Here is a 19,623-nt window from a genome sequence, read left to right on the forward strand (position 1 = left end):
GATCAAGTAATTTGTTAAAGCTAACCACTCAGTGTATTCCTAACATGAAAGGCTCTTAGGCTAACTCTATAGTTTTGTGGTTGTAGTGATGGTTTTTGAACCTATGTACAGAAATTTGTATTTAGCTATTTAATTTCACCTTAAGATTCAGAGAAAATTCAGGTCATCTATTTCTTTTTTTTTTTTTTTTTTTTTTTTTTTTTTTTTTTTTTTTAAAGATTTTATTTATTTACCAGAGAGAGAGGGAGAGAGTGAGCGAGCGAGCACAGGCAGATAGAATGGCAGACAGAGGCAGAGGGAGCAGGGAGCCCGATGTGGGACTCGATCCCAGGATGCTGGGATCATGACCTGAGCCGAAGGCAGCTGCTTAACCAACTGAGCCACCCAGGTGTCCCAGGTCATCTATTTCTTAATGCTGTCTTTCTTCCAAATATTGGCCAAATATCCCAGTCTTTTAGCCACTGTAAATCTAATATGCCTGCCATTTATGGTCTCGTTCTAATCATTGATAGCATTGTAGTACAAAAATATGGCAAAGACCTTTTCAAAAATACTACTCGAAGACTCTCTCCAGTCTGACGTCAATAATCTGAATTTGTTGGTTTAGCCAAATATAAACCAGTTAAAAGATCCATTGCCCGATTCACATCTTTCCATTTTATTCACATGGATATTCTAGTGGACATATCAAATTCCCTTATAATTGTGATGGTCACTTAAGAAGGATTTTCCTTTAAGATTTTTTTCTTTGTTTATGGTTAATATATTAACTACTAAATAATCTAGAAGTTAGCTTATATCTATAGTTCACCCTAATTTAACACTCAATGAATGATGGCAGCTGACTATATATATATATATATATCTGGTTTATATTTGGCTAAACCAACAAATTCAGATTATTGATGTCAGACTGGAGAGAGTCTTCGAGTAGTATTTTTGAAAAGGTCTTTGCCATATTTTTGTACTACAATGCTATCAATGATTAGAACGAGACCATAAATGGCAGGCATATTAGATTTACAGTGGCTATATATATATATATATATCTGTGTGTGTGTATTTGGAACACATATACTTGGAATACAATTCTCCACGGATCTTTCATGTTTCTGTATGTCTTTTCAAGACAACTATATAGCAATCACCTTAGAAGATAAAGATACTACTTATTTTTAGAGCAAATGGCAAACATGTCTACTTCCTATTATAAAAAACTCAAGTTCTCTAAGCTAGAGGTCCTTCCTAGAATGCAACCAATGAGTAGATAGATATCATGTGATTTTCTCTGCTTCTCCCTTTTGGAACTGAGGTGTTAGGGCTTGGCACAAAAATGGTAAAACTCTTGATTGTGCTTCTGCTGTGAGTAACAAACTGTCCTTTGTCTCTGACCCAGGAGTCTTGTGTCATCTATCAACATCCACAGAACTGTGGCAGCTATGGTAAAGAAAAATCCTTGAGAGTCCTTAGCTCTTGACAATTATTATCCTTTTGACATATTTTCTCCTTGGTAAGATTTGGTTATCACTGCTACCTCTCATTCTAAAATTTTGCAAGGATCTCACCAACTTATGGATTTTCTTTCTTCCTATTTAGAAAATAAAAATACTTTTTATCTCCTTTTAGTCTTTGCCATCTTTCTATCCTGAATGAATAATGACACAGTTTTATTAAAACTAAACTTATCAAAGTACTTAGAAATGTATTTTTTGGAATAAATGTATTTTTTGGAGTAATACAATTATTAAGAAGTCTTTACCATCCCCTTTACCCCTTAGTTTTCATTTCCCTTTAACCCAGTTTTTCTTCCTTCCTTCTACTCTGAAATTCATTCTCTTAACATGGGTGAAGTTCTGGTCTCACTGTGGCATAGTTAATGTTATACTATCTGTCCTAAGCAGTAGCCTTATTCTTGCTAATTCTACTTTTTCTACCATGATGGAAAAAAAAAAAAAAAAAAAAAAACCAGTGACTACATTTTTGTGAGCACTACTCTCACCTTTCAGTTACAAGTGTACCTTGAGAAGTGAGCATGAAACTTTTAAGGAAGGAGATTTAAGTGGAATCCATTTCAAGTGGTCCTTGCAATATAGTTGGAGATTGGAAACATCTGTCTCTCAGTCTGCTCTTAGCAGCCGGTGCTTGAGGCAGAAAGAGGAGGGGTTCTTCTCCTCACTGAGTTGGAACAGAAGGGAGCAGCCTCCCTGCTGGGTTGGGGAGCTGTCAGACCCGTACTCTCCAAGCACACCCCTGGCATGCAATATTGATGGGCACCATTCTTGGAGGAGGGACAGCAAGGGAAGGAAGGGGCAGTAGGTGTCAAAGGAATTTATTAACTCACTGAGGTACAAGAATGTAATGAATAAGGAAGTGGTGAAGCGGAATTCAAGATGGGGAATGAAACACAAAGAAGAAATCATGATAAGAATCTTTCCGTTTCCAAGATGAAAGAAGTAGTGTTGAAACTGGAAACCTTTCCAAGCATACATGGAAGCAGTGACCTAGGGAAGATTCAAGATTTAACTGTGTGAAACCAAAGGTCAGAACGTTTAAGTCCACAGTTCCTTTCTTTCCATGAAGAGAGGATAATAAAATACACAGAACAAAACTAGTAGAAAATACATATAAATAAGCCTGACTCATGTTTTTTTTTTTTTTTTTAATTTTATTTATTTATTTGAGAGACAGAGATCACAAGTAGGTAGAGAGACAGGCAGAGAGAGAGAGGAAGAAGCAGACTCCCCGAGGAGCAGAGAGCCCGATGTGGGGCTCAATCCCAGGACACTGGGATCATGACCTGAGCCGAAGGCAGCGGCTTAACCCACTGAGCCACCCAGGCGTCCCCTGACTCATGTTTTTGCAGTGGGCTCCACCCCTTATGTCACATGTGTTACCTGACATACTTCAGCGAACATTCTCTCAAAATGAACTGCAGATGATATGGAAATGAACACGGAGCAAAAATCAGCTGCAGAAGCAGCAATTAAGTCAAAAGTCAGTAAGGAACAATAATTAAAGTTTTCAAGGCTTTTCAATGTCCAGCGAGAATAATATGGTAAATGCTGGGTGGATTCTGAAGCCTCTGGAACAAAGTCCCTCAGAGAGGAGTTTGAGTTTCCTGTCAGAAAGATTTTTCTCATCCCTTGCTTGCTGTTATCAAGTGAGGAGAACTTCTACACAGAAGGCATAATTTACAAAACTTTCATAAAAGCAATTGCATTTGCTGCTCACGGCACACCTGGAAGGATAAGTATTTATTTTACTTCTTTTTCAGGAAGAGGAAACTGAAATCTAGAGATATTAACACACTTGCCTACGGCCTCCAAACTAGTAACAGGCAAAGCTAGATTTCAAGCACAAGTGATTTAGTTTCTTTCACAGAGTGGTGTGTTTTGGGTGGTTTATCTGGGTTTAGGGCCTTGAGACTTTTTTTTTTTTTTTTTTTTTTTTTTTTTTTTTTTGCCTATTTGCTAGAGCAAGCTCAACATTACTTCTTGAAGAGAATCTGTCTCCTTCCACCTCTGTGGAGACAAGATGCCTTCTATTAACATACATGTCTTTTGTCAGGTCCCTCAGGATGACAATCCCACCCAAGCCTCAGCTGCCTTTTGAAGCACACGGTTTCACATAGAACTGGCAACTTGAAATATTTGCACTCTGGGTATCTGACAGGGAATATCTAACTCAGTTGCTTTCAAAAGCTCAATTGAGGAAAAAAAAAAAATATGGAAGCCGCTCTGAAGGGCTTGCCACCATTTCCCTAAACAAGCCAGAATCTATCCCTGGATGAAGCCAGAACAGTGAAGTATTATGCTCTGACTGAACTGATGAATCCTTGTGGAATTATTTTACTGTATTTATACTTGGACTTTATACTATCTCCTAACATTGAGGGACACTAACAGAAGGAGCCCTGTGAAAACTCATTGCTGTCTTTATTTTAAGGATGTTGTTCATTGTATTAACAAAGAAAAAATGTCTTCTTTATGTGGAATGAAAGGAGAAATACATGAACTTCTTTTGGGCGTATTTTTCCTCATGGACACATGGATTTTGAAACTTATCACATTCCCCTCTTGAAAACTTTGGAATAGTAAATTCATGACCTAGTACCAGGAAATACACTGGGAATCACACGAAATGTTTTATACTTTTAACTGCTCACCTGACTTTGTTATCTTTTCAAATCTTATCTTTTCTCATTTTCTCATTTTTTTCATCCACTTATTTACCATTTTTTCCTCTCATTGTAAAGACTGTGTTTTCATAAATCACCTTGAACCATTTCATTATAAGTAGGACTGTGGTATGTGAACACTGTGGAGAACAGTGAGAGAATAAGATTTAAATCTACCTGGACTCCACTCTTTTCCCCCTATACCTATAGCCTTCCTACAGCTGTATAAGAGCTTGAGGACTCAAAAGGGGAATATCATTGAGTTTCTCCAAGAAATAATAATGTCAACTATTATTTTACCAAGTTCCAAAAACATCTTAAAGAAATGAAAACTTTCTGCTATACAATTACTTACATAACAGAATTTTGGCCCTTTAGCCTAACATACTTTTTATTATTTATCCTCACACCTATATATAACAGTTTACATTGTCTCAACACTAACTCACACCATGAACCCTTCTCAACCTGGATTTCATCCTTTGAAAAACTTCTAAAGGCCACCAATGTCCGGCCCCCGACAATTCCAGTGATTTCTTGTATTATTCTCTTTCTTTACATTTTACTTTTAATGATACCTGTTTTAACCGCGTCAACCACTTTACCATCTTGAAACTCTCTTTACTTTTGATTTTTTCTCCATAACACTTACAATCATTCATTCTTTCATTCAGAAACATTCACTGAGGAGCTGCTCGGTATTCCTTACCATGCCAGATGCAAACTCCGTGTTTATCTGCCTTATCCTTATGTGTTCTGTTTAGCTTGGCTCATCACCTTAAATAGGAATGTTTCCCAAAGATCTCTCCCCTGTTCTCTTCTTTCTGCCTCTGCATCGTTTTCCCCCTCAGAGGCTCCACACCCTGGTGACTCCCGGACTATCTCTCCAGCATTAATCACAGATCCCTATCCGCACACACTACCCACATCAAAATCAGAATTTGTCCTTCCTCCTTGAACCAGTTGCACTCCCAATTTTCCCAGTGCCCCAGGCTTCTACATATTCATATTGTACTTCGTCACTTTTCTGCAACACTTCTAACCGGTGGTGAAATCTTTTTTTTTTTTTTTTTTTTTCTCCTGAAATGTATTTCCCTTTCCATCCTCCAGACTCAGGCTCGGGCCTGGCTTTTTCCCCTAACCCCTCACAGCTCAGCCAGGCATCCAGCCTCCAGGGAGTCTTCCTGTTCCCTCCACCAACTCATCCAGCCTACCTTCCTCACCAGTTCAATCTTTAAAATGCACCGTGATTCTCATATCACTCGGCGGCTCACAGTCCTTTCATGGCGGGCCCCACAGTGTACCAAAAAAATTCTATTTACCTTTCTATTTGGAATGTCTAAGTTGATTTCCTGGCCTTTTGAGAAAAAAGCTAAGCAAGGACAGAACACATAGAAAGGGGAAATTAACCTTGGTATTTTGAATTCAGATTATTTTTCAATAAGAAATGACAAAGAGCAAAATTTCAGTCTGAGACAGACTTGGTCTTTTTTTGTTTGTTTGTTTTTATTTTAAACTGCTACTGCATATAAGGCAAAAAAGATCCACATTAGTGCCATTCATCATGGAAATTGTATCCACGGGGGAAACAGAGTCTCCAAGGCCTCTCCCGAGATCTGTAAAGCGGGAGAGGTAGAAATCACGAGCACGGCCTTGCGGCTTTGCCCCTTGTCAGAGACAGCTTGTCCCATCTCTGCAGCTCATTTAGGCTGCTCAGTCTGCCATTCAGGGCTCTCTCTTAGAGCACATTCAGTAATGATAAGGCCCCCTTGTCATATCCACTCTGCCACATGTAATTAAGTTCACGCCTCCCTTTAGACAGTTCACATCAGCAGATGACCAGCTGGATACCAGCCAGCTGGAAAAACACCCAGTTTGGGATGCAATAAAGGGAATCGGAGAGAAAGAGAATGGACAAAAATGGCCCAAATTGTCCTGCGAGTGAGTTGAAGTACCATTCATATCTCCTGATGTCCTCCCAATCTTCTCTTAGAAGTTCTGTCTCAGATCACGTGAGGATAGAAAGGGTCCTCAGTGAGCAGTAGAAAGAAAGTATGTTCAAGAATGCCCTAAGGAAGGAGCAGAGGCTCGGTGTGCCTCGGTGCTGTCTACAAAGGAGGGATGGATGGCTTGTGAGAGAGCGGAAGAGCCTCGTGGTGAGATCACCTGGCTGTGAATTCTGCCTTCCCTCAGCTGTTAACTGTGAAAGCTCAGCTTCGTGACTCGTTTTCCCTGGGGCACTAGTTTTTTGATCTTTAAGTTGGAACTCAGCATAACTCACAGAGCTGTAGTGAGGGAAAAAAAATGAGATTAAAAGTAGGGTGAATAAATGGAACTATGTCTTCTGCTGTTAAGATATCCTAAAACACATTCTTGTCCCTGTGCTTCTACAAGAAAAATGCATCTTGTTCACAACAAGAAAAGAAGTGAAGAGAGGACTTTCTCATTATTTGTCACGGGGATCTTCCTGTGTTTGTGCCTCGATTCATGGTCTCTTGTGTGTATTTTCTTTTTGAGATTTCAGGGGTTTCTCTAGCTTCATTTTTATAAACAGAACTTCTCTGATGTGCACTGAGTTCAACAGAGTGATTCCCTCTGTACCTAAGTTCAGGGGGTGGGGATAGTGAGAGGTGATTTATAGTTTCCTTTTCTTTAGAGTCAAAGGCAGAGAAACCTCAAAGCAGAAGTGTCTAGCTTTATTAATTATTTGTTTTCTCTTTCTTTCATCTAAAATGTGCCATTATAGGTGCCCGGCTAGCTCAGTCGGTAGAGCATGAGACTCTTAAAATGCACCATTATTCTGGCCAGGGTACTGGCTATGTCATGGGAGGGAAAACCCTACAAGGTGCGTGAATGCACACACACTGAAGCTTCAGCACCCCCCGGAGCAGCCCCGGCAGGCTTGATGGTGGTGGTCAGACGGACGGTAAGAGACACGAACACCCCCCTGCTTCTCAGCATAAAGCACAAGCCAATCCTCACTTCTGTTTCAATAAAGTGTCATGTTGGCAAAGGCCTCGAAGGGGATAGATGAACGTGGTGCCAACCTTGACTCTGGACAGGAGGAAGAAGACAGAATGCAGATACAGGGATCTTAGAGATGGCCTCTCTTCATTTCTCCTGCGGCAAAAGAAGGGCGCGCTGTGGGTCTGTGAATGTTACTTTGCCTTGGGAATGAAGAAAATGAATATTGGATGTGAGTAAATATGAGCCTCATAGTAATTTTCTGTTGCTCAAATTTAAGGCATGAATAAGGCTCAAGGAACTCTGCCATTTTCTTAGGCTAGTGTTTGTCTAGGCGGAAGGAGACCACCTGAGGGAAAAAAATGTTCTGGGTCCTGCAGATTATAAATGTCAATATCTCCACCCGAGAGCATGATAAAAGAGCTCTTCGGCTTTTGAAGAACAAGACTGAAAATGGATGTTTTTCTGAGGACGAGAGAGGGAAGACAGAAGGTGTAATGCGTTATAATGGTAACCCATTTGTCACTCAGGCTTTGTATGTGTAGCTCAGGACCGAAGAGCTGATGCCTTTCCCCTTGGGAAAAACAATGATAATTATATGTAAGGATCTTCATTTCAACAACGTCTTTTATTTTAAGATCTCAGTGTACTTCAGAAGCCTTAATCCATCAGGCCTTTCAAGCACTATTTAGTGCACGCGTTTTATGTGGGAACTAACCAAGAGAGACCATTTGTTAGATTGTTAGAGGCCAGACGGAAAATCGTATTTAGGACTTCTAAACCTCCTTGTTATTTTTACTTAAAATCACCTCATCTTTATGATTAGGACACATCCAAAACAAAGCCTTATGATCCAATCTAGCTTTAATCAACCCTAGATCCCTTTAGAAAGGCTCCATACGGAATTTGTAAGTGCTGAACACAAGAAGGAGGTTGATAACATGTAAGCTAGGGGGAGTCACGAAAAGAAGAAGCCGCAGGTGAGGATAAAGTACCAGGCTGACGTGGGGGTGGGAGGTCAGAGGTTAAGGGGTTGTCTAATCTCTGTGGCCTTTGACCCTTATAATGGGAAAGGGCTGGATTCCTGAGCCAGGCCACATGAAGCTGATGTCTCTGTGTCTACCCACCTATCTCTGTAGACGATCTATGGATCACATTTCTGGCCTTTTTTTTTTTCAGCTATAATGGCCCCATGTCCACTTGAGAAAAGGTCTCTGGCCCTCAGCCCATACTCAAGATCTGCAAAAGTGTCTGAAGCTTCAAAGATAAAGAGAAGCTGACCTTTTAGAGGTCTAGGAGAAAAAAAGGTTATGTTGGAAGCAGGGCACTCAAGACAAAAATATGTTGGGTTTATTCTTTCGATTGCACAATTCTCCTCCAGGTCAGACATTGATAAAGTCAAGCGCACCAGAAAAAGCATATTTACCTCATATTTTCTTTCCTGTGTACAGTCACATACATTTCGTAGACTCTCCCTTGGGGAATGGCCCCAGCGGGAATCAGCAAGCTTACTCCTGAATAGCAAAAGAGAAAAGCAGTCACATAAGACCTATGAATCAAAAGGAAACTTCACAGAATGCCTTTGAAGCAAGTGAAAGGGAACGAGAGTTTGTGGCCATGTAGCCACAAGCCTGCTTTTTCTCTAAAGACATGTAAATATTCAAAGCTGCCTTGCCTTCCTTCCTTATTGGCCTTGTTTGTTACCACAGCTCCCTCTGAACTGTTATGGAATTACTCAAAGGAATGATGTCATTTTTTAAACTCTTGTTTTATTTAAGGAATAGACAGATGGTTCCACTGTTGTTTTCCTTGTAAAACGAGGGGAAAACCAACAACCGCTCTTCAAATTTCAAACAGCTGTAATGATGCATCATTTCTAATTTAAGAAAAAGAATCCCCGCAAAATTCAAAGTCAGGGAAATTGTAACATCCATGATATCAAAAAGCATTGATTTCTGAAATATCTGGTTAGCATCAGTGTTTTGCCATAACAGAATAATAACTGGTGAAGAACTCCTTTCATCATGGACAACTCTAGGAAATGATCAGACAACTGCTAGTTTTTAGTCACAGCAGGCCAAGCAAGTTTTTTATGTAGTTGCTAACTGATACCATTTTGTAGGGGGTGGGGGTCAAGCTTGTTCTAAATTAACAGGGCCTAGAGCAGCTGCTTGGCAATTTGAGCTTGTATCAGAATCACCTGGAGACTTGCTCAAACCCAGATCACTGGGTCTCACCTTCAGGGTTTCTGACTCAGGGGCCGTAGAGAATTTATACTTCTCGTAAGCTGCTAGGAGACGCCAATGATGGCCATCTGAGGACACACTGTAAGAAGAGGCCCGCCTCACGCAGCGTCATCGCAAAGAATAATTCAGGGTGGGCAGCAACCTGAAGATACTCGTCTCCACGATTTTATTCCAATAAATGGGGTTTCTTTTCAGCTCATTAAAAATTTATGGAGCACCATGGCAAGTATCCTGTTTGGCAGAATGGGGAATGCCAAGAAGTAAAAGACAGTGTTCCTGTCTTTGAGTAACTTATAATTTCATTAGCGAGGAAATGGAATATGCCGAATGAGCAGAGGGCAATAAGGAAACTTGCCCGACTGTGCTGGAAAGTCTCAAGAATAAAGATTGGAGTGTGAAGAGAGTTATTCAAAGGCCTTTGTGTGACTGGTTGAAAATGTTGAGTCTTGGCTTTCTTGAGAAGAAAAGTTAACATCAGAGCTGTGGTGCTATGGGAAGCAGGATGGCATCTAGGGTACAGAATAGTTTGTTTGCTGAGGCACAGAGTGGATGCAGGAAGACCACACATGGGCCTACCGACCGTTGGTATTTTTATGTTTTCTAATGGGAACAATAAAATGTACCGTTATGTTTTAGGAATGAAATAAAACTGTGAATGTAAAGTAGTAAGAGTAAGGCCTAACACAGGTTAGGAAACTTGCTGTAAAATAATGTATGTAAATTACCACCGCCTCGTACACAGAAAGTGTTTACTACATGTTATCTTCCTCAAGAATCCTTTATAATAACTCATATATGAAAAAGTGACAGGTGTAGAAATGGAAAGGAAATGTAGAATCTAGTGAATATCATGGAAAAAAAAAAAACCTGCCTTGAGAGTAATATCATGTTCAAGCAGTAAAGGAACCAGAGAGTATATTTTGATCTATTTATTTGATAAACTTTAAAAAAATGTATTTTAAGTCATGATTTTAAAGAGCATACATTAGCATGAAAATTAAAGAGAAAAAGGTGAAAAAACATATATAATATATGATCTCAGCTATGTAAAATGTATAGATAAAAGGAAAAATGATATTCCATTAAGGGTTTTAATTTATTAAAATATACTTTTAAAGGGATGGTGTGACAAATTGGCAAGGCATTGAAATGGGGGACTGAATAAGAGAAAGAATCAAAGACAAGTTCATATTCAGATCTGCAGATCCACTGGTTCTATACAGAACTTGGCTTATGGCTATTTACACATTATATTATTTGTTTATGCCACATGAGGACTTTGGTCAATCAAATTGTTCCTTTTTGCTGTATTTGCAAAATACTTAGTCTTGTCCAAAAGAGCTAAGATAGACTCACAGAGGAATCCATTAATCCTCTTAGGACCAATAGACACAAACTCCTTGCTGATTTAAAAATATTAAATTTAATCAAAGATTATCAGTCACTAACATAAATTCACCTTGAAAGACCTTTATGAGACTTATTTTCTAGAAGTAGATAACTAAATGATAAGCTGAAAAAAGTATATACTACACATAATAAGGTCGTGATTCCAGACAGATCCATCAGAGGTGGGCTTGGGTACCTTACAAATACCTTGAGGTTAAAGACTGTGTAATAAAGAGTTAATAGATAAAGATTTGATGTCTACCATGATGTCCTCTGATCTAAAAATTAGTATTCTGAAGTACTGCTTCCTACAGTAAATTGGAAGTGACCCAACTAATATGTTTTCTAATTAATTTGTCCTTTTAAAGTGTGATGACAACAGTGAGCACTTCTCGCTTGCCGTTGCCTTCTGAAGCTCTATTAAAAAGAAGGTCAGTGACAGTTCTAAATTACACCTTGGCAGAAAGTTGTGAGTATAATATTTCTAGAGGAAATGTTTTCAGAGTTGGTTGGAGAAAGATGAATAGTTTGGCTGATTTTGTCTGAAGTACTGTTGATTTACATCAAAAGTGGATTTGGGTTAAATTAGACTACAACTAACTTTTCATGCCTCGTAAAAACGAAAAAGATTTGGGTATAAAAATACGTTTTCAAGAGCTGTGTAACTTAAATATCTAGGAATTACCTGAATTGGGAACAATGAGGTGACCCCCCAGAGAGTTGAAGGTGCCAAACGCAGTACAGGATGGGTCAGTCTGTCTCGCTAGACTCTGATTCTTCACGTTGAGGGCCTCATTCTCCAACAAGGACTGGGTCATCTGAGGAGACAGCTTTGATGCGAACTCAGAGAGGTCATCTTGGGGGGTGACTGCACCTGAGGTGTTGTAGACTTTGATTTTCAGGTTGGGCAGTGGATCCAGAATTGGAGAGTTAGTCATTGGGATTTTGTCTGAGACATCATGCAAAGCATAGACGGGTCCTCTGTACATGGCTGCGGCCGATGTGAGGTCTGGGGGTACCACCAGGAGATCTGAGTCAGAAAGAGAAAAAAAGTCCATTTGCATTCTCCATTCAGGCAACTTCTATTTAGTCAGGCTCCCCTGAGACCTTCTGAGCCAAAAACAAACGAACTCAGTCAATATTAGAAATGGATAGACTCTAAGGTTCTGTTGGAAACAGGGCAATTAGATTACTGTGATCCAGTTTATTATTGGCTACAAACAAAAAGACAAGTTCATTCTAAATTTTGCTTTCAAGTCTACTCATTGCTCCTAAGTCAACAGACTGGATTCCCAACTCAGTGACTTAGTAAATAGTTTCCCTTGTCTGTACTGGATTTGAGGTCATCCATCTGTACACCACTTTATTCATGTCAATGCAAGGTGTCTTGTCAAGAGGCAAAAAAAAAAAAAGGAGATGTAAGAAATCAGTCAACCAATCTCTAATGAACATTTAAAAGTATGACAGAGAAACCTGTTAAGAAAAAAAAAAAAGATTTGTGCATCTTGCCACCTGTGGTTTGTTATAAGAATGAGGTCAACAGAATAATGAATAAAACAGACCCAAATCCATGTCTTCATGGAGCTTATGTTTGAGCTGAACGACATGACCTGAAGGTCGCTGATTCTGACACCACCCAGGGATGCTACTGACACACGTACATCGCAGGTGTGAAGTGCAATGTCAACTGACCTTGTCTCGCTGCCTTGATGTTCACGGGCTGAAAGCCTCCATTGAGTGCCGAGGAGTCAATAATATCAGACTCAAAGTCGCGATGGTTCTTGCGATACACAAATAGGGCCACCACTACAGAAATGGCCAGGCAAACTATCACAGCTATCACGATGCCGACATACAGAGCAACATCATCTGAGTCAGGAGCAGCTGGGGAGGACAAGGAAACATTGGACCAACTGCTTAGAGAAATTTCCTACAGTACACATCCATATTGCTGTAATTTTTTTCAGACATTTATTGCTTTTTTTATAGGTTAATTTCAAATCTATTTCAAAAGCTATATAAAACGACTGTGGCCTTTCAGTGGAAAATTATCTCTGATTTCTTTTCCTTTCTCACTCTGCATCTATCCACCCACTAATCTATCTTAAATTGGGCAGCATAACAGACCATTTATTAGAAGGTATAAAAAGAAACTGGAACTGAAACCATCCCAACCCACAGGGAAACAAGCACAGCTCATTACTAATTTCAGGTGAAAAAGTTTGGAAGGCTGATTTGAATTCACCGATAGCTCTCCAAAAACATAAACATAAATACTCTGTTAGAAATAGCCAGCATGTTTGGAATCTGTGTATTTATTGAACTAGAATATTTTCCTACATATCCTACCAAGTCCTAAAATTACTTTCCGTAACACTCTTCTCCCTTTCCCCTAAATCAAGGAAGGGGTGGCCGGGAATGGTATCCATAACTAAGCAAAACAAATATTAGAAGAGAACATGATGGATTTGAAAGGTGTGCTTTCAGGAGACCCGGATCTGGGAAGCAGAGGTCAATGCAGGTAACTCCCGGCTTTTGATACAGATTCGGTATCACTTCTGAGAACCGTGAGCTTCTCATGGCCACTGGTCAGAGAGTTACATCTGAGCTACTCGTTACTGAGTCAAATACGTCTGGATGGTGCACTGAGTAACATAAAGGCCTGCTTCAGTGATCAGAAAGGTCAGACTTAATTGCCCCCGAAGGCAATTAAGCATTGGACCAACACAGTGTGCAGTCTGCTGGGGGTCTGTTTCTGGGTAAAGCCAGAGGAAAATTCCTGTAAATGTTGCATATTGCCTTGGTAGCACAGAACCCGCTTTAGAACACGCTTCGATCAGACTGTGCACGGTAATAGAAGCTGATAATTGAAACAAAATGAACAGAATGAAACCTTTCCAGAACTCCTCAGGCACCTTTAAGTCTGTTTTTAGTTTAGCGTGACCCACAAACATTTTCAGCAAAGTTAACCAACGTTTTTCCATTCACTGCAAAAGAGGTGATTAAACTGGTGTTTTAGGGGGTCAAGAACAGCATTTTTATGCTCCATTTTATACATCCATGATTTGGGGGAAAGGGAATTTTCAGATATTTAAGTCCCAGGGACACCTAAGAGTTGAGGAGCCAGGACTCTGTCCTAAGACTCATAGCCACCCAGTTGATAAGGGCAAATGACTCCTCATGTAGATTGCCAGTGGCTCACCCAAACTCTGGGGTCACAGTTTTTTGACACATGGATAGTATAAAGGAATTCACTGTTGGAAACTGCTCATCTCTTTTGGCATTTTGTGTTTAAATGCACAGCATGTGATATATATAGTTTTTTTACTACTATCTTTCTCAAAGTTTCCAGAATATCAACTTTCGCATCAGTCAAGTTGATATTGACAGATCTTTACAGAATCCCGGTCACAGCCTGAACCCCCCGACTGTGTGAGCCCCGCTTTCTGAGCGCAGACAACACTACACTGCTGGGCAGAATTCGAGGCCTGTCGCAGCATTCTGAACTCCAGCCAGAATATTCTATCTAAATCCTTAAGGTCTTACTTCACCAGGCTGTAATTACGTCCCCGACCTGCATCCTTCCTAACTCAACAGATCTGTCTTTTCTTAACCCTTTTCTTTTTAGCATCTGAACCCGGCACTTTATTAGATCAGCCTATTTCCCGATATGGTTTGTCAGCTATCGGGACTGCCTGGCAGACTGAGAGATGTGAAAGCTGGCAGAGGCTTACAATGACCCTCCTTTCTTCTCTTCAACAGTGGAAATCTAATTTGTTTTTCATGTTAGAATATATTAGGTGCCTATTTCCTGTGTGCACATCTGTGATCCAAAGAAAGGTAAACTTGAACTGGGGGCAATCACGTTAAATGATTATTCAGCAACATAAAAACCAAACATCAAACTTACAAGAAAATCCATATTCATTCTGGGTTCTCTGTTCAGTTGAAATAGGATAAAGGAAACCTTGAAAAGAACAAAACATGAAACAAAAATGGGAACAAAATCAAATTAATGGGGGAAACGAAATAAGAAGCATGAAAAATGGTTTAATTAAAAGAAAAGGAAAAGAAACCTGTGGTCCTTTAAAATTCTGGTTCAGTACAGAATTATGATTTCGCATCTCCTGTCTGTTCTGGAGCCTCACCAAGAATTAATAAGTAGGCAGATTGAATTTCAGAGCAAAACTGGTCTCGAGTCACTAACTTTGGAGTGCTTAAAGTCTTTCTTTTATTGAGCATAAACTCTAATGGATCTAATTTATTTCAGACATCAAGGGTCATTAGCATAAGGAAAATCTTTTTTCCTTATCCCTGCCATATGCTTTAATTCCCAGGACATATTCAGCAAGGCTCTAAGCAGTTTTTTTTCTTTTTTATTTAATCATAACAGCTTGCTCTTGGTCTAATAGAACTAAAGAAGACCTGTCATCGTTGGTCAAAGGTTAAATACCCATTTACTGAGCTGACCAGAGACCACCCTTCCTCCCTCCATCTCAAATCCACTTTTTGGATTTTTTTGGTTGTTTCTTGTCCCTCCATTTAAAAGGAATCCAATAGGTTTTGCCCTGGGACTAAGCAGTTTGTCGATGCAATGGAAACTGGATGCTTTTTATTAGAAATCATTCAGAAATCAATAGGGCCTAGAGGTTATAAGGTTATTTATTTTAGGGCATCAGAGGAATAGTGTACATTGAGAAACATAAAAACTTCATCTCAGCAATAAATGCAGAGATAACATGAGCAGTTTTATTTTTCTTTCTTTTTAATGTATGGCAGGTAGGAAAGATGAGGATGATGATGATGATGATAAAAATAACGTCAGGAAGAAGAGTGGGAGAAAACATTTACAAATGCGGAATACAAAATTTTTGAAATGAAGACTGTATAGAAAATTTCAAAGTGTAACTTAAAACTGGCATCCCAAGTTTCCTCATATTTAATATTCTGTAACACACGAATTGATTAGATGATACAGTATCACTGGATTCATCAAGTTAAAATGAATAAGAGGCATATGAATAAACTTTCCTGGTAATACTCAAGGGCAAAAAGTGTAAAGAAACTGCAAGAATCACAATTAATTGGTTCAAAAATCAAAGGTCCGTAGTGCTCTCACACTAAAGGTAACTCTTAAATCATGTCTCAGGTAGATCCTCTGTAGTTTGCAGAACACTCAGTTCTTACAGGCTATTTACCTATTTTGGGGAACTAATTTTGCGGAAACATGCAGTGCTACCTTAATGAAAGAGAGGTTTGCTGTGGCACAGACAAGTTTGCTCTGAATTAATTTTTAATGCTTTATTTTAGAGCAATGATTGCAACCTCCTACTCAGTTTTATAAATATTATATTCCTTATTCCAGTTGTCTGAGTCCATGTATTAGGTTTGATTTTCATTTTTAAACACTTCTGCCTGGTAATAACCTTTTTCCATTTGTATTCTGTGAACTCAATAAAAGGACATCTGGGACAGATACAGGCACTGGAAGAAAGGTGGTTTATTTTCAAACCCAAAGACTTGAGACCATACGAGGTCACTGCCAGCAGAGGAGACAAGGTAACTGATGTTGTCACTCTGGCAGGGAAGGTGTTAAGTAGAGGGATGTCAAAAGATTCATTTCTTGCAGGTTAGAAGGCCTGGAAACCAGTGTGAAGGAGGACATCTGGGGATGATCTGAAGTTCACCTTGAAAATTTTGATAAGAATCAGTGTGGACCTGCTGGAGTAAGCAGGAGAGCTGTGTCTTACAGAAGGAGAAGGCTTCCTTCAGACAGACATAACACGATTGGAAATTTCTCCATATGAAGCAGTTCTGGGCATGCCTTGGCTTCTACCTCCTTTTCCCAACAGAATCCCTGTTCTTGACAGGCAGACCAAGGAATAATAAAAAGGAATGTTATAATTTTGATTTTAATCTCAACTTCTCCATATTTGTGTCGATCTGCACAAATCAGTAAATATTTTGGTGGCTTATGGTATTCATCTGAGACTTCTATTTCATTCTAGGCAAAGATCTGGAATTCATTCACTCATTCATTCATTCGGCTAACACATACTCTTAAACCCTATTATATACTAGGTTCTATTCTAGGCATGGGGTAGGGTGGCTCACAAGATGGGAAAAGTCCCTGCTTTTGCTTCAGTTTAACAGAAAATAAACAAGTAAAAATAATAGATAAGATCGATTCAAATGCTGAAAAAATTTATTTTGAACAATAGAACAAAAGAATGTAATGTGACTGGAGATAAAGGGATGGGCAACTTAGGAAATCCAGGAATAAATTCTTTTGAACTGGGATTTGAGGGCGCCTGGGTGACTAAGTCCCGTAAGTGTCAGCATCTTGATTTCAGCTCAGGTCATTATCTCAGAGTCGTGAGATCGAGAGCCCTATGTGTATGGGGCTCAGCACTCAGCAGGAACTCTGCCCCTCCCCCTCCTCCCTCTCCCTCTTTCTCTCTCTCTTTCTCTCTCAGAGAAATAAATACATCTTCAAAAAAAAAGGGGGGGGGGATTTGAGCTAAAACGTGAACAATGAGGAAGAATGAGCCAAGCTGAGTTCAGGAGGGAAGGATGGTCCAGAGAGGGACAGTAAATGCGGAAGTCCTGACATAAAAATGGAATGGTGGGAGGGAGCAAGTGAGAGCAAGAGGGAGGAGGCAGGCTCCGAGGGGTGAGGAGAAGCCACATGTGTGCCTGACGGGCCATGACGAAGCATTTTGATTTTATCCTGAAGGAAATAAAAATCCTGTGATCGAATGTAATTTTGAAAAGAGTACTTTGGTTTTTCTCTAGATAATGGAGGGCAAAGGGAGCAAAGGTGACAAGGTTTTATGGATGTTTTTTGTGACACATGGCTTGGGAGATGTCTCTCAGTAGGTCTCTCAATAGAGTTGATTAAGTATTTCCATCAAGACAGTTCAAAAATAAAATAGAAATTAAAAAAAAAAAAATGAAAGCCTCCCCATGAGTTATTCCTCATAGCCAATGTGGACCAATCTAGCCAAACTGTTATTTTCTTACATGGGCAAATTTAAAACAGACCAGAGTATTAAGTATACTCACTAATGGTTCAACAGCCCAATTTACTCTGTTATGGAAACACTGATAAAGAGTTTTGGAAGGCAACTCTATAAAACTTTTTCCATCCTTTTCAAAACACTTCTGCAACTACAGAGCTAAAGCATCACTTAGGAGCCTGGGAATCGGAAAAGAAGGGGATTATTGTTCCATCCCCTAAATGAGGGGAACAGAGAATCACTTTTTAGAGTTTGTTTTTAGGCTTCTCCATCTGATCCTTTTCTCACAGAACCACAGGGGACATTTTCCTCAGCTAATGAGGTGACCCTGCTGGGAGCAGTCCTCGCCATAATGAAAAATAACATCTCTGGCCGAACATGGTGCAAAATAATTGTTTTTCGTGTCCCAATCAACAGCCTGGCTCATAAGTTAGGGATTTCAGTTAACTTTCTTACTACTTGAAAGTAAGCCATCAAAAAAGGCACCAGGGCTCTTGGCCAGGGCAGGGACAACGAGTTTTTCATTCTTCAGTTTGAATCCTAGCTCTGCTGCTTCCTTAACTGGGAGCGTCTGGCCAGACTACTTCCATTTTCTACGTATAAGCATTCTTTTTTTTTTTTTTTTTTTTTTTAAAGATTTTATTTATTTATTTGACAGAGAGAAATCACAAGTAGATGGAGAGGCAGGCAGAGAGAGAGGGAAGCAGGCTCCCTGCTGAGCAGAGAGCCTGATGCAGGACTGGATCCCAGGACCCTGAGATCATGACCTGAGCTGAAGGCAGCGGCTTAACCCATGAGCCACCCAGGCGCCCTCTACGTATAAGCATTCTAATCCACGTATGGGAATGCGAGTCCTCACTCCCATAGAACTGTGGAAAGGGTAAATGAGATGTGGTAAGGACTGGTCCATGGCAAGCAATCGATAAATGACAGCTCTATCAATATCATTGTGATGCACATTGCAAGTACACAAAGACTCTAGGTTCAGAAGGGATTTTCTTTGTAGAGTCAACTTAGCCCATCATTTAACGAGTGACTTTAGGACATTTGAATTTCAGCTTCCTTAGTTACGACAGAAACAAAGAGCCCCGTTTTTCAGTACTTTAATACTGTATTTTAAATACTGTATTTATTTTAATACTGTATTTTAATACAGTATTTTTATATACTGTGTTAAATACTGTATTAAATATTTTAATTTTAAATACTGTATTAAAACACACTCTTTTAAATACTGTATACTCCTTCACGCTCTCCTTTGAAAGAGGTTTACGGCCTTTGCGGCTTCTGGCAACCATACAGCAGCATGCTTCAGCAGCAAGTTTCCAGGGCCAGAGTGCAACTTGATGCTACAACAGTTTTCAGCCAGAGGTGGTGCCACTTGGAATTGGGGCAAGGGAGGTATTTTTGTTGTTGTTGTTGTTGTTGTCATAATGATGAGGGAGTTGTTTGTGGTACGTAGCGGGCGAGGGCCGAAGAGACCGAATATCCTGCAATGGCAGGAAGGAGCAAATGGAAGGCCCATCTGGAACAAAACGCACCTCCACTGGTAACACCTTCCAAAACCATGGCTCTCGGATTGCTAGAAGTAAAGGCACAGGGCTCCGGGAATGATCTAAGACTTGTGCCACTGGTTGTGGGAGTCTCAGTAAGCGCCCCTTGGGGAGGCCAACCCCACAGCGGGGCTTCTGCTATGGGAAATGCTCCTACCCCACGACCTCCTTTAGGAATTTTTAAAAGAAAATGTAAAGCAATTCTAAAGAACATATATTTTTCAATGGAACGATGTTCCTGATCTGAGAGAAAAGGGACTAGAGGATGTCTGCTT

General features: G+C 39.9%; 1 protein-coding gene across 2 annotated transcripts in view; it reads right to left on the reverse strand.

Moving 5' to 3' along the window:
* UNC5C (unc-5 netrin receptor C) overlaps positions 1–19,623 on the reverse strand; it is a 360,754-nt gene that overhangs the window by 32,131 nt on the left and 309,000 nt on the right. The window contains exons 8-11 of one of the 2 annotated variants that reach the window (XM_004756033.2): positions 14,687–14,743; positions 12,469–12,660; positions 11,462–11,806; positions 8,568–8,655 (exon numbers count right to left, since the gene is read on the reverse strand). In XM_004756033.2, coding sequence (XP_004756090.1) covers positions 8,568–8,655; positions 11,462–11,806; positions 12,469–12,660; positions 14,687–14,743 — 682 coding nt within the window. The remainder of the gene's footprint in view (positions 1–8,567; positions 8,656–11,461; positions 11,807–12,468; positions 12,661–14,686; positions 14,744–19,623) is intronic. The other variant, XM_004756034.2, reaches the window with a different exon arrangement.

Source organism: Mustela putorius, unplaced genomic scaffold (genome assembly GCF_011764305.1).
Source record: "Mustela putorius furo isolate JIRA1106 unplaced genomic scaffold, ASM1176430v1.1 tig00003871_pilon_pilon_pilon, whole genome shotgun sequence".
NCBI classification, from domain to species: Eukaryota; Metazoa; Chordata; class Mammalia; order Carnivora; family Mustelidae; genus Mustela; species Mustela putorius.